Source organism: Siphateles boraxobius, unplaced genomic scaffold, assembly GCF_051911475.1.
Source record: "Siphateles boraxobius isolate OS27281-9 unplaced genomic scaffold, OSU_SipBor_1 12, whole genome shotgun sequence".
Taxonomy (NCBI): domain Eukaryota; kingdom Metazoa; phylum Chordata; class Actinopteri; order Cypriniformes; family Leuciscidae; genus Siphateles; species Siphateles boraxobius.
This window is the reverse complement of record NW_027508722.1, coordinates 10,972,337-10,986,755: the sequence shown is the minus strand read 5'-3', so window position 1 is coordinate 10,986,755 and position 14,419 is coordinate 10,972,337. Positions and strand designations below refer to the sequence as shown.

Here is a 14,419-nt window from a genome sequence, read left to right as displayed (position 1 = left end):
CATTCTAACATGCTGATTTGGTGCTCAAGCAAAAAGTGTTTACTACAATTGAATGTATCCTTTCTAAATGGAAGTATTTATTTCTTTAAAAGCAATCTACTGACCCTAATCTTTTGAAAGGTAGTGTATGTAGTATGTACTTAGTGTAATAACTAGGTACTAACCCTGAACACTAAACCAAAACTAAACCAATTTTAAGTCCAAACAGTTCCCTTACTGTACTGTATATTACTCAGTAATTATTCTTTGAATGTAAAATGTAAGTGTATGTGCTGTAAAATGCAGTGTAACCCAGATATGTGTTCTAATAATCTGATTTAATGTCAAGATAACGTTACACTAGTCTAGTGCACTTCTTAATCAGTTTATCTCTAGCACACTGACACACTCACCCATGTGACGAAACAGTGACCCACATCCTCTGGAAGCTGCTCATATTTTTCCAATTCTTTAAGGAAAATGCTGAGGAAAGGACAAAGAAGGGCATAAAGAAATGGTAATTAAAGAACGATACAATTCAATAATTCTGAGAACTGCAGTTCATTAGGTTCACAGACTTGTGATGGAACTCTAATAGGTCTTGCATGTTGCCGAAGATGATGTGCTCTTTGTTGACAATCCCTGGGGGAATCTCTTCCACACCACTGCTCATCTCCCACAGATAAGTCTGAAACACACACACACACACACGCACACACGCACGCACGCACGCACACACACACACACACACACACACACACTTAGAATTCTTTCCAACCTAATGCTATTAAACAATGAAAGACACCTTCCATAATTCAGTTTACATAGTTCTTAAATGGGAAATATGGACTTTTCTTTACAGGAATATTTGGCTCTGATATTAATTTAATTTCTCTTACCTGCACAGCCTTAATTATGTCAACAGAAAAAAAAGTAATTTCTGAAGTGGAGAACAATCTCCCAGTATAATAATTGTCATCAAATTGACTTTGATGAAAATTATTATAAAAACAACATTGATTATGCTTTTGTCTTCAAAATAATTTGTCCCAAAAACAAAATAAAGCAGGCCATTTATTAAGAAATTAAAAATAGTCAATTTTGAGCATGTTTTTAAAGGTTTTAGTTTTTACAGTTTTGCAATTTATTTTAAAGTGTTAGTTCACCCAAATATTTTGTCATTAATTACTCATCCTCATGTGTTCTAAACCCCCGGAACACAAATTAATCTTTTTAATGAAATTTGAGAGCTTCATTGACAGCCTAAGCAACTGCCACTTTTAAGCACCAGAAAGGTAGTAAAGACATCATTAAAGTAATCCATGTGACCCAAGTGGTTTAACCCCAGTTTTATGAAGCGACATGAGTGCTTTGTTCACGCAAAAACAACACGCGTTTAGAGAGCGCTCTCGTGAACGCACTCATGTTGCTTCATAAAATTGATGTTAAACCACTGGAGTCACATGGATTACTTTTATGATGTCTTTGTCTTTCTAGGGTTTGAAAGCTGTAGGTGCATGGGCTGTTGATGGAGGGACAGAAAGCTCTCAGACAACATAAAGGTGAGTAATTAATGACAGAATTAGATTTTTTTTGTGGGTGAACTAACCCTTTAAAGTCTTGTGACATATATACCTGTATTAATCAGAATTCTGGGTCATAAACACAATATTATCCAAAACATACACAGTAACTGAATATTAACGTGATAAAAGTAATGCTGGGTGCTCCAATAGAACAAGAAGAAATTAAAGGAACATACAATATACATAAATCAATATACAGATGGGTTAAAGCACCCTTGGAGATGAACAGTTTTTGCTAGTCGTGAATGAGAATAAATGAGCTGATTAAATTACTGTGCAGAATTACTAAAATGCATCATAACAAATGAATTACTGACAGTCTTTCCCAGAAAATAATAGAGAAAAAACAATGCATATGTATTATTTTCAGGAATATGATTACATGTCTATTCCAAAACGCATGAATATTCCCATTTGGATTAAAAATGATGCATATAAACATGATCAGTGTTTTAATGACACTCAATCTTTTTATGTGATCAAACAGTAGCTATTCTTAGAGAAACTGGATTGTTTTTGGGCTGAACTGCAGTGAATACATTTATAGCACAGGGCTTTTGTGTTCTGTCCAAAGTGGACATTGGTGTACCACACCCTCGAAATGTCGGTCCGTAAGGAGCAGATCGTGAAAAAAACACTTACATCCATACACTCCCGCAGGTCTCTCACATATGTCTTCTCTGTCTGAATGAGCTCCGCCATTATAAACCTGAAAGAGGGCAATGCAACAGAGACCTATTGTCAACGTTTGTTTGAAAGCACAATACATTTGGGAGGGGTTTCAATCTGGTATAAAACCCTCAAAAATCAAAACATTTAGTTGGTTATTTTAGTATGAATATTCAAGGGTGTTTCCTCACAAAACAAAATTACTAAAGGTGGAATTTCTTCAAATGAAGAGTTCTCTTTTAGCACTCCCTGCCGTCGGCTTGTTATCGTATAATCAGGTTTAAAAGACGTACTCTTTTCTCCGGGCTGATTTGCGTTTCTCTTCATTGAGTTCATGGTTGACGTCTCTGAGTTTGACCTCTGCACCAGGAGCACTGGCTGGGATGATGTCCAACTGCAGATCTTTACTCTGAAACCCCGAAAGAAATGATTTAATGGTCAGAAATCACTGTTCTTTCATAGATTAACATGGTTAATGACTCTTACAGCAAAGATATTGTTTATCCACACTCCAGCCATACAGGCCACATCAACACACTCCCTCTCACCGCTTTGTTGGAGTCAGTGGACAGGCCGAGAGCTTTCTCCAGACAGGAACGGTACTTGTCCATGCGAAGGGAAAAGTCACGGTAGCGTTTGTCCACTGAGGCGACCCATTTTTGAATCTCGTTCGCATGGGCGTGGCCTTTCTCACAAAAACCATCAGCCAGCTGGATCAACAACTTTACCCGCTCTTTGGTTTGCTGAAGAGAGAGAGAGAGAGAGAGAAAGAGAGAGAGGGAGAGGGAGAGAGAGAGAGAGAGAGAGAGAGAGAGAGAGAGAGAGAGAGAGAGAGAGAGAGAGAGAGAGAGAGAGAGAGAGAGAGAGAGAGAGAGAGACATGCTGTGATTTCACCGATTTCAAAGCAGTTTTATAGAGATTATATTGAAATTAATGCAACAAAGTTTGTTTCCAGAAGAAAATAGCGTCACAGTCCAGCTTAAGTAAATTCAGTGATGTTTCACTTTTGTTGTAAAAAGTTATTAGTTAAGTAAATTTATATATATATATAACCGATCTGGAGAAAACCATGATGTCATCGTTCAGGTCAGTTCAGTTCTCATATAATGGTGTCAATGCAGGCTGATCAATAATATTGTTGAATATTAAATTAAATGTCCCCAATCAGAGTGTAAATATCACCTGGGAGGGGTGTGAGTTGATAAACCTGTAACATGCTAAGAATCACAGTTGTAGGATTAACTTTGGATGAAGTTGTAGGAATAGTTCACCTAAAATGAAAATGTTGTCATCTTTTACTCACCTGTATTATCTAGAGTTTTTAAGTTTGATTTTAAAGCCACCATGACATAAAAATGGATACATCTTTTTTTTTTTTTGTTAATGTAATATTTCAATATTAATTATAATGATTTATCCATTACCCTCTTAATCTTTAATCAAAATAGCTTCCCCTCCCTCTGGCAGCGACATCTCTTCTCTGATGACATGTTTACTTGCACGAGTGCAGGACGACCTGTCACTCACATGAGATCGACCAATAGCAAACCACAACGATCCCACGATTCAATCAAGTCCTGATGGACAAAAAACAAGTCCCGCCCAATATATTTTTTATCGTTTGATAAGCCATTTCACTTGTATACATGTCAAAACAGGGAAGACAAATACTATCGCAACTTCCTTTTCGTGGAAGTTCCGACTTAAAAGAATGAATGGCGGTAACATACAGTTGATGGACCCCATTGACTTTCATAGTATTTTTTTTTTTCTACTATGGAAGTCAATGGAGTCCATCAACTTTCTGGTTACAGACATTCTTCAAAATAACTTATTTTGTGTTCAGCAGAAGAAAGAAATTCAAACAGGTTTGAAACAACTTGAGGGTGAGCAAATTACAGAATTTTCATTTTTAAGTGAACTATTCCTTTAAGGAATTCCTTGTAATGAAGAAAGGGAATCTGGTTTGGGTGAGTAAATGATGACACTAAAAGGACAACAGAATATGGTCTGAAAGTTTATGTACAAGCATTCTGATTAAGTTTCTAGGTATCTAGCAAAATAAGAAAGCAAACTGCCCTTACACACCATCTTATCTTATATACAGGTCCTTCTCAAAAAATTAGCATATTGTGATAAAGTTCATTATTTTCCATAATGTAATGATAAAAATTAAACTTTCATATATTTTAGATTCATTGCACACCAACTGAAATATTTCAGGTCTTTTATTGTTTTAATACTGATGATTTTGGCATACAGCTCATGAAAACCCAAAATTCCTATCTCAAAAAATTAGCATATCATGAAAAGGGTCTCTAAACGAGCTATTAACCTAATCATCTTAATCAACTAATTAACTCTAAACACCTGCAAAAGATTCCTGAGGCTTTTAAAAACTCCCAGCCTGTTTCATTACTCAAAACCGCAATCATGGGTAAGACTGCCGACCTGACTGCTGTCCAGAAGGCCATCATTGACACCCTCAAGCAAGAGGGTAAGACACAGAAAGAAATTTCTGAACAAATAGGCTGTTCCCAGAGTGCTGTATCAAGGCACCTCAGTGGGAAGTCTGTGGGAAGGAAAAAGTGTGGCAAAAAACGCTGCACAACGAGAAGAGGTGATCGGACCCTGAGGAAGATTGTGGAGAAGGACCGATTCCAAACCTTGGGGGACCTGCGGAAGCAGTGGACTGAGTCTGGAGTAGAAACATCCAGAGCATCCGTGCACAGGCGTGTGCAGGAAATGGGCTACAGGTGCCGCATTCCCCAGGTCAAGCCACTTTTGAACCAGAAACAGCGGCAGAAGCGTCTGACCTGGGCTACAGATAAGCAGCACTGACTGTTCCTTAGTGGTCCAAAGTACTTTTTTCGGATGAAAGCAAATTTTGCATGTAGACTGGGGAGAAGGAAATGCCAAAATGCCTAAAGTCCAGTGTCAAGTACCCACAGTCAGTGATGGTCTGGGATGCCATGTCAGCTGCTGGTGTTGGTCCACTGTGTTTTATCAAGGGGAGGGTCAATGCAGCTAGCTATCAGGAGATTTTGGAGCACTTCATACTTCCATCTGCTGAAAAGCTTTATGGAGATGAAGATTTCATTTTTCAGCACGACCTGGCACCTGCTCACAGTGCCAAAACCACTGGTAAATGGTTTACTGACCATGGTATTACTGTGCTCAATTGGCCTGCCAACTCTCCTGACCTGAACCCCATAGAGAATCTGTGGGATATTGTGAAGAGAAAGTTGAGAGACGCAAGACCCAACACTCTGGATGAGCTTAAGGCCGCTATCGAAGCATCCTGGGCCACCATAACACCTCAGCAGTGCCACAGGCTGATTGCCTCCATGCCACGCCGCATTGAAGCAGTCATTTCTGCAAAAGGATTCCCGACCAAGTATTGAGTGCATAACTGAACATAATTATTTGAAGGTTGACTTTTTTTGTATTAAAAAAACACTTATTTTATTGGTCGGATGAAATATGCTAATTTTTTGAGATAGGAATTTTGGGTTTTCATGAGCTGTATGCCAAAATCATCAGTATTAAAACAATAAAAGACCTGAAATATTTCAGTTGGTGTGCAATGAATCTAAAAAATATGAAATATAAATTTTTATCATTACATTATGGAAAATAATGAACTTTATCACAATATGCTAATTTTTTGAGAAGGACCTGTATATTTGAGACATACCTTGGCTGTAATCTGGAATTCCTCATGTTCTTTCAGCAGTTCCTGTGTGTGGTGTATAGTGGAGCCTGTAGAGGTGTGTGTGGATAGGTAAAACTCTCCTGTATCATGGATCCACTCCAAAGCCTACAGAAAACAGTCAAAATGACAAGTCAAAAAAGATGTGAATATGTGCATGTGTGTTTGTGCAACAGTGTTTTTCTAACCTTGTGAGAGCAGTTTTTGAAAACGCTTTTAAAAGAATACCAGAAAAGGGACAAAACAAGTTGTCTTCAAGTTGTATTTCAGGGTTAGGTTTAGTTCATAGAACTTACAATTAGCTTTAATTAACAATAGATGTCAAAGGGCAGTCCGGGCGAACACGGATATCTAAATAAGCCAGTGTATAGACCCATACATGTGTATATGTTTTACTCTCATTTGTCCACAAGAGGGAGTGAGATCTTTAAAAGTGCTCTTGCTCATTTTGAAACACATATTTTCATGTCTTTTTTAAAGTAACCAATTTCAGAATAGGTTTGATTGTTTGGGTTGCATTGTGTGCCACCTCAAAGTAATACTAATATTCATAGAAAAAAAGACTACTAAAGCAGAAAACTGTGTGGTCAAACTAAAGTCCTTCCAAAACGCTTAAATGTGAAACGAAGAGAGAAACTCCATCCAGTACCACAGACTTCCAGGTTCCCTACACTGTAATTATGCAACTTGATACCATTTTAGTTATTTTGTAGACAGAACGTTTTTGAAGGTTGTGATACATGACAGTTGCAGTCACGCAAACCACTGATCACTTGACCTGACGTGCTTCTGTTATTTGAGGCTCCAGAAATACTTGTTGTGGTCTGCGGCAGCTTCTAGTCAATTCTGTATGGCATCAAATAATTTGATCTCGAATAGACTGTATGGTTGAACTGATTTTCTTGAGAATGACTTTATGTCTGTGGAACTGATGTTTGAAGAAAGACAAGGGTTTCTTACACTATTCAAATTTAAATTATCAAATGTTCATAATGCTAGTGTCAGCCTAAGATTAAATGTATGTTTTTAAAATTAAATTAAATAAAATAAAATTAAACGTTTGTGCAAGATTCTGAAGTCAGGGTGCACGGGTTCGAGACATTTAATTGAAAAATTACATTTAAGCATGTTGCGGACACTAACACGACGTATGGTGCATTACAAATAAACATCATAATGTCTGGTTCCTGGGAATTGAACCCATGACCTTTGTGTCTAGCACCATGCTTCCCCTGTATGTCAGAACATTTACTTTCAGAAGAACTTAAATGCAACACTATCATTAATGATGTGTGGGTGGATTACTTCTGTCTATGTATATATGTATGAGTTTATATATTTTCTCTTGTAGAAATCTGTGTTTAAGTACCAGCCAAGCAGAGGTTATGCTACAAATGATCATTGTCTGTCACTTTTATGGACTAGGATTGTCAAATATATATTATAAAATGTAAAATATTGCAATTGTAAGTCAGCTTTTGAAAATGATAACAACAATATATATATATATATATATATATATATATATAAATTAGATAAAAAGTCAAAATGGACATAATTGACATAAGTCGATGTTACGACAAAAAGTCATGAGATAAAGTCGAAATAATGAGATAAGTCATAATTATGATAAACAATATTGGGACGGCATGACCACAGTACCTTACTATTAATAAATCTTAATTTTGATTAGTTGCCCAAATGAATGGTTAGCATAAGCCTTTGTAAGGAAATCTTTCTTTTTTTCTTTTCATTTGTTCTTCTTTATTTTCTGTAAAGCAATACTTATACTAAAATTCAGAAATGGCATTTTTCACTTTATTTTGCGTTACATCTGTACAAGCAAGAGAGTGTTGTGACATTGACAGGCACACTGTCAAAGTGGTAGCTTCAAACTCATGCCGGGTTTAGACTACACTAAACATCAGCCGATTATCACTAGATATCAGCCGATTTTGCCACAATCCGTTTGACGTAGTGTCGTGGACATCAGGATGCAACAATCGATCGGTTTATCTTGTATAGTGTGTGTGATAGTGAAAGACAACTGACGCCCACATTTCAGGACATAACTAAAGACATAGTACCTTACTATGGGACAGGACATAACGACAGAAAAACTAGCAAGTGTTTTTTTTTTTTTTTCGGTCCTCTATGACGAGTTCCATCACATTTGTACATTGACCAATAGAAGCACAGAAGCTCTTCCATACACAGCTTCAAACATGGCGAAACGAAAGAGAGAAACAATGGTATTGGTGCTATTATGCAATGGAGGCAAGATTCATGGATGTCTTACCTAAGTTCTCCATGGAGGATTATACAGTCCTCTCCATGCAATCCAGGAACGTGTCCACTGTCAGGTTTTCTTTCTATTTTTGAGCTTTACTGGTGACAAGACAGCCAGTAGAAAACACGCCGCATCGGTAGCCATTGTTTGTTTACGCTCTTATTTCTGGAAGTCAGTCTACGTCTCAATGACATCAGGCACGTTGTTAAAGACAGCACGCGATGATTGGTTGAAAGCAACGTGTAGTCTTGACCACGACACAAGAATTGTCAAAATCACATAACCTGAAATGTCGTTTGGTCTGAGCCCGGCATTAGATGCTCCTCCTCACAAACCTAACCTCTGTCTAAGTCGGTGGGTGTTGTAGTACTTGACCACAGTTTGGTCCAGACTATATGCCGAGCTAAAAGGCAGATTCTTCTGGATTAGACTGGTACTGACCTGTTTGGTGCTGCGTTCAAACACCACATACTGCTGACACTGGTCAAGCCTCCTCTTCCTCATGGTCCAGAAGTGCAGAACCCGGTTCTCTCGCTGCAGCAACTCATTTAGGATGTCTGTAGGACAGAATCAGAAACACAGAACATACCTGAACCCTGGATTCATGACAATAAATCATGCTAATCGAAAAGCAAATAATGGTTCACTTCAGTCCTAATTGTGGTTTAACATTTGTCCCTTTAAACCAATCACAAAATGTGGATGTAGTCTTACTCTTGACTTGTTGTTCAGGGGCTTTGACATGTGCGAGCATTCCAGGCATATTCACGCTGTTTCTGTGCAAGTACTTGAGGAAGACATCAGCGTTGCGTCTGGCGAGTGTGCATGCCTTCAGAGAAGAAAAAAGAGTCAGTTATGAGTAAATTCGCACAAAACGTTTGATCAGATCGCTACTTGAGAACGTGAGTGCATGTGTGTATGGGCTCGGTACCTTGAGAAAGGCCTCTTTCTGCTCCAGGTGTTTACTGATCATGGGAGTCACGTGATCAGACTCCGAGTTTGGTCCCAGTTTATCAGTCCCTCCACACCAGTCTTCCTCTCGTTTGTATTCTTGCTCCAAACTTTCCAGCACACTACACACCTGCAGAACACACACATGTTGGTTAATAGACAGTATTATTCTGATATTTAAATGCAAAATCACATTTCCGCCGCATAAGAAAAAATATTTCATTTCGCAAATCATGATTATGACATAATCAAAAATTTTGAGATAAAAAGTGGAAATGATACATTACTAAATCATAATTATGAAATAAAAAAAACGACCTTTGTCATAATTTTGACTTTTTATCTTATAATTATAACCTCATTTTGATTTATATCATAACTAGATTTTGAATTTATAAATTCAAATTAAACGTCATAATTATAACAGTAGAACTTTTTGTCATAATTTTGACTTTTTATCTTATAATTATAACATAATTTTGATTTATATCAGAATTATGAATTTTACATGTATAAATTCAAATTAAACATGTCATAATTATAACACAGTACGTGTATATTAGATATTTATTGCATAATTATGATAGTATTTCACAATTTAATATTTTTATGTAATTTACATGATTTACTGTACCTTTACATTACTTCACTACAAGTAGGATTTAGCTAAATTCTGTGAATATGTTTTTTGGTTTGTTTTAAATGTACACAATGTTAAGTTAACTTAAACAAACAAAATTGTAAACATATTTAACATAAGAGACTGAGATCAAACCATCACAGGATCATCACTGACCTGCTCTGATGTCTTGTAGAAAGCCACCGAGGCATTGACCAGTTTGAGGCGGTCTTCCATCTTCAGCATGAGCTGCTGCCAGTGAGACGCCACCTTCTCTGCGCAGTCACGGATCATGTCCATGTCGTAGTGATTGGCCTGTAGCAGAGCCTCTGCCTTCTGCTGCACCTGCAGTGCACTCTGATGGGTTTTCTGCGGAGAAGGAAAATGAAAGAGAAAGTGAAAACAAGAAAAAAGAAAGCAAAAATGACCAAAATTGATAGAAAATAACAATTATTTTTAGTGCTAGACACTCTGACTAGCATAAGTGACAGCAAACAAAACAAGGCAAAAGACAAAAAACTAAACAAAAGAAAACATCAAAACGAAAGAAAAAACATCAAAACAAAACAAACAAAAAAACATATCATAACATAAACAAAACAACAAAGCAAAGCAAAGCAAAGCAAAGCAAAGCAAAAACAGTATGTCAATGTGTTCGTGTTGTTTTGTGGTACCTCAATAGCATGTTGAAACTGCTCATGTTCCCGCTGTAACTGTTCTGCCTCCTGCAGGGAACTGGCTGTGATGAGACCTGCATTGAGCATCGACTCCCCATTGCGGATCCAGCCCAGTACCTGAAACACACATAACCAAAGGATTTAAAGGGGGCATGCCATGGACTGTAAGTTTAGTCGGCCAATCAGAGCCTACACTTTTCGGAAGGAGGGTCTTCATAGAGACAGGAACGTTATGAGCGTTACTGAAAGACTGGGAAGATGGGTGTTGCAATAATTTTATATATATATATAATAATGTTATTGTTTTTTTAACATTCAAGGATGAAAACCTATTCTTGTAGACCCCAAACATAAAATCAAGATTTTAAAAAGGACATAAGACGACCCCTTTAACACTTGACCAGGCCCAGACAGAATCTACAGACTTCAGGGTTCTATAGAATGGATTTGTAACGTGATAAAGTATGTTAAAGGCCCACTGAAGAGCCTTGGAACACGCAGCTTTGTATGATGCGTTGATGTCATTTCCACTGAAACAGGAAGCTAAGGCGGGACATATTGAATTTCTCCTCCCCCTTTTCAAATAGCCAATAGCATTTAGTTTACCTCACAGACTGCAAGTCGCACTTGACAGGACCATGGAAGCGAATCCCAGTGCTGATGATACGTGGTGTGAATAAATTCAGGCCATTTCATTCTTAACCGACGTACAGTTGGAATACGGAATAAAACTTGAGCGTTTGATCAACCGAACACACATCTCCAACCCATATTGCTCAGTGACGTGTCAACGGTCACTTTGGCCAGGTGTTTTTTATAGCATAGGGGGCGGAGCTTTAGATTCTAGAGAGCATTTGATTGGACAGAAGATATGATGAGAAGCTGACGTCTGCGGTGGTAAAAATCCGTGATCCATTTTAGCGGAAGTGGGAAACTCTAAGTTTTGAATGCTTATATCTTCTAAATGCGAATTTTGTCATTGTTTTGGAACACACCAGGTTATTCATAACCTTAAGCCTAACATATTTATACAAAAATTTGGATTTTAGGGGGCCTTTAGACAGAGTTAAGTCTACTACACTTTGTAGCTGAAATAAATGTTTGAAGACTACACATAATCAATGCCTATTCAGAATTAAGTGACAATATTCAGAAGTTAAGGTCACTGGTACTCATTTCATTTGTAAAAAGGTTAGCCAAATTAAATAGAGGTCAATTACATATTAAAATCTTAAGGGCACTATACAAAAAAAAAACACAGCTTGTTTAATTTTAAAGGTCATATAGAGGGAGAACAACATTCTTGGTTTTGTGCGGGAAACCGTGACTAAAATGGGCAGAAGACGGAAAATGGTACAAAGTGCACAATACTGCCTTTTACAGTAAATCAAAAAGTGCTGTTTTCTGAAATGAGATGAGGCAACTTTACAACACTAGTGTGCTGTAAACAGGGAGATTGCATCAGTGGGGAAAGTGAGAAATATTTTGTACTGACAGATGTGTTCTCCGACTTCACCTTTAGGTCTAAATTCCAAGCTGTCTCCGGACACATTGACTCACACTTTACACACCTAATTTAGTGCTGATACACCGACAGTGACAGATAGCGCACCTATGTTTCTTGCACGAACGTAAATAAACACACTGAAAACTGCCACACAGGCGCAAATTTTCCCTGTAAAGTCAAAAAACATGATTACATGTCTACCACCACACACACCCACTCAAATACTCCTTAAACCACACGGGCGTCCCAGCTCCGCCACATCTCTAATCACCCCTTTCCTCTAGAGCAGTCCAGACAAAAATAAATATAAAATAATATAAAATAAATAAATGAAAGGATGAAATGAGATTACCAGCTGCTCCTCCTGGCCTAGTTTTTCCTTCTCATTTTAAGTGTGCCCCACATTTCCCATCAGCTCCTGTATGTTGTCAGATCCGCCACTCAAAACTGACCAACCATTAACACTGCACTTCATTAAATATAAAAATGGCAGCAATAACAAACATTAAATAATGCTTAAAGAATCAGTAGTTAGTAGTTCAAAGACTAATACATATGTAAATATATAAATCAAGCTTCTAGCAATTAAATATTGTTATAATGAATATCAACATTACATTTTAATAATGGAATGACATAATCATTTTTAATGCAATTAAATTAAGTTATTATAAACTGTTACTAAATTAAATACATTTTTAGATATAGGGTACAATAGGGGCTAAAGGCACACTGAGGTAAAAAGGATATTTTATTATATTTTCCTCTAATCCACTAGATGTAACAAAAACTCACGCTGCACTTTCCTAAACATCCATGATTCACTACGGGCCAGAAAATTCGACTGATCCTTGACACAATCTCGGGCAGCAAAAAGTCGATTTTGTGCTAGATTGTCCATATTTCATGTTTTTAACTCTTTCCATTGACAGAAATTTCCGTCATTCATGAAACAACGCTCCCCCGCCATTGATGGATTTTTCCGGCTTTCTGTGTTTTCACTGTTATACGGTAGGTGCGCTATAACACATCTTCTGAAAGAGTACTGAATCTCCTGATCAAAACACATGTCAAGAAGAAGCAAACACCATAAGCTGATGCATATGTAAAATAACGCGATAATCAAAATAAAACAGCATATAAATCTAAACTGGCCAAATTGCCAATGTTACTGAATGAAATGTCGACCCAGGAATTGATATATGACTGTGAAGCTTTGGGGTGTTGATGTACTCGATCTACTCCATCTATGTTTGTGTGTCTTGTATGTCTATGTCCAGTAGACATAGACATACAAGACATAGACATTAACAATTTATTGTTAATGTGAAGCCATTTTGAAATATTATGCAATGTCTTTTAAGCAGTCTAAGAATCTTTCAGAATGATAAAAATAAATCTGTAGTTTTAAAAAGAAAAAAAAAGAAAAAAAAATTTGGTTCAATATTTGTTGGAGTGATTGCTTTGAACAACTATTAGCTGTGTTATTTTTATTCCCACAAAATGTGTTGCTCCATCAATGTTCAATAAAAAACATGCAATAATACACTATGCGAGTAGTGAAAAGCACCTTTTCCTTTCACCCGTTGAATCCTGCTACATGTATATTTGTTAGTGAAAGAAAAGACACTGCTTCAAATTTTATGAGCTTAATTATCATTGTTTACTGGAAGGAGACAACGCCTATCAGTTAGATCACAAAAAAGAAATGCACATTGGGAGACAATGTAATAAACCAAGATATGTAACAAGGCGTCAGAAATATTAGTGTACAAGGCAATGCCTGATTTTCAGCCTCAGTTTAGCCTACATTCATTACCCATGAGTCACTGCTCAGGTACAGACCGAGGAAATTCCCACCTCTAAAATAAAACCTCTATTGGATAATTAACCATGACATTAATTATGGCAGTACGTTAAAAGGAACAAATCATACAGTGGTTGTTTGTTCTCAGCTGAGAAAGCTGTATCATGATCTGAAATGTAAACGTCTATGTCTACGTGTAAGTGCCTGCGTGAGTTCTGGAGTGGACAGAGAGACAGACAGTGAGATGTTACCTGTTTGACCTCGGCCTGTAAGTGTCGGAGCTGCACACACTGCTCCAGGTGTCTTCTGTGCTGTTCTGCAACTGCGTCCAGCTCCTGCTGTTTCTCATGCAGGAAATCTAACAGATCCTGAACCCGTGTCGCCATGTCAACGTCACGGTCGCACAACAACTCCACACCTTCACACAGACAGAGAGAGAGAGAGAGAGAGAGAGAGAGAGAGAGAGAGAGAGAGAGAGAGAGAGAGAGAGAGAGAGAGAGAGAGAGAGAGAGAGAGAGAGAGAGAGAGAGAGAGATGTGTATAACAAGGGCGTAAATAATCTCCTATGACACAAATAAATTGAGCTTTTTAAATTGAGTCAAAATGGATTAAGTTGTTTTCC

General features: G+C 37.5%; 1 protein-coding gene across 8 annotated transcripts in view; it reads right to left on the bottom strand.

Moving 5' to 3' along the window:
• triob (trio Rho guanine nucleotide exchange factor b) overlaps positions 1-14,419 on the bottom strand; it is a 195,716-nt gene that overhangs the window by 43,666 nt on the left and 137,631 nt on the right. For all 8 annotated transcript variants that reach the window (XR_013195894.1, XR_013195895.1, XR_013195893.1 and 5 more), the window contains 12 exons: positions 14,049-14,215; positions 10,481-10,600; positions 9,984-10,175; positions 9,168-9,317; positions 8,951-9,065; positions 8,678-8,793; positions 5,932-6,054; positions 2,783-2,977; positions 2,528-2,643; positions 2,208-2,274; positions 558-667; positions 393-462 (listed from right to left, as the gene is read on the bottom strand). Coding sequence is in view for 3 of the 8 variants with exons in the window: in XM_077207603.1 (XP_077063718.1) it covers positions 393-462; positions 558-667; positions 2,208-2,274; positions 2,528-2,643; positions 2,783-2,977; positions 5,932-6,054; positions 8,678-8,793; positions 8,951-9,065; positions 9,168-9,317; positions 9,984-10,175; positions 10,481-10,600; positions 14,049-14,215 (1,541 nt within the window). In the remaining 5 variants the exon portion in view is untranslated. The remainder of the gene's footprint in view (positions 1-392; positions 463-557; positions 668-2,207; positions 2,275-2,527; positions 2,644-2,782; positions 2,978-5,931; positions 6,055-8,677; positions 8,794-8,950; positions 9,066-9,167; positions 9,318-9,983; positions 10,176-10,480; positions 10,601-14,048; positions 14,216-14,419) is intronic.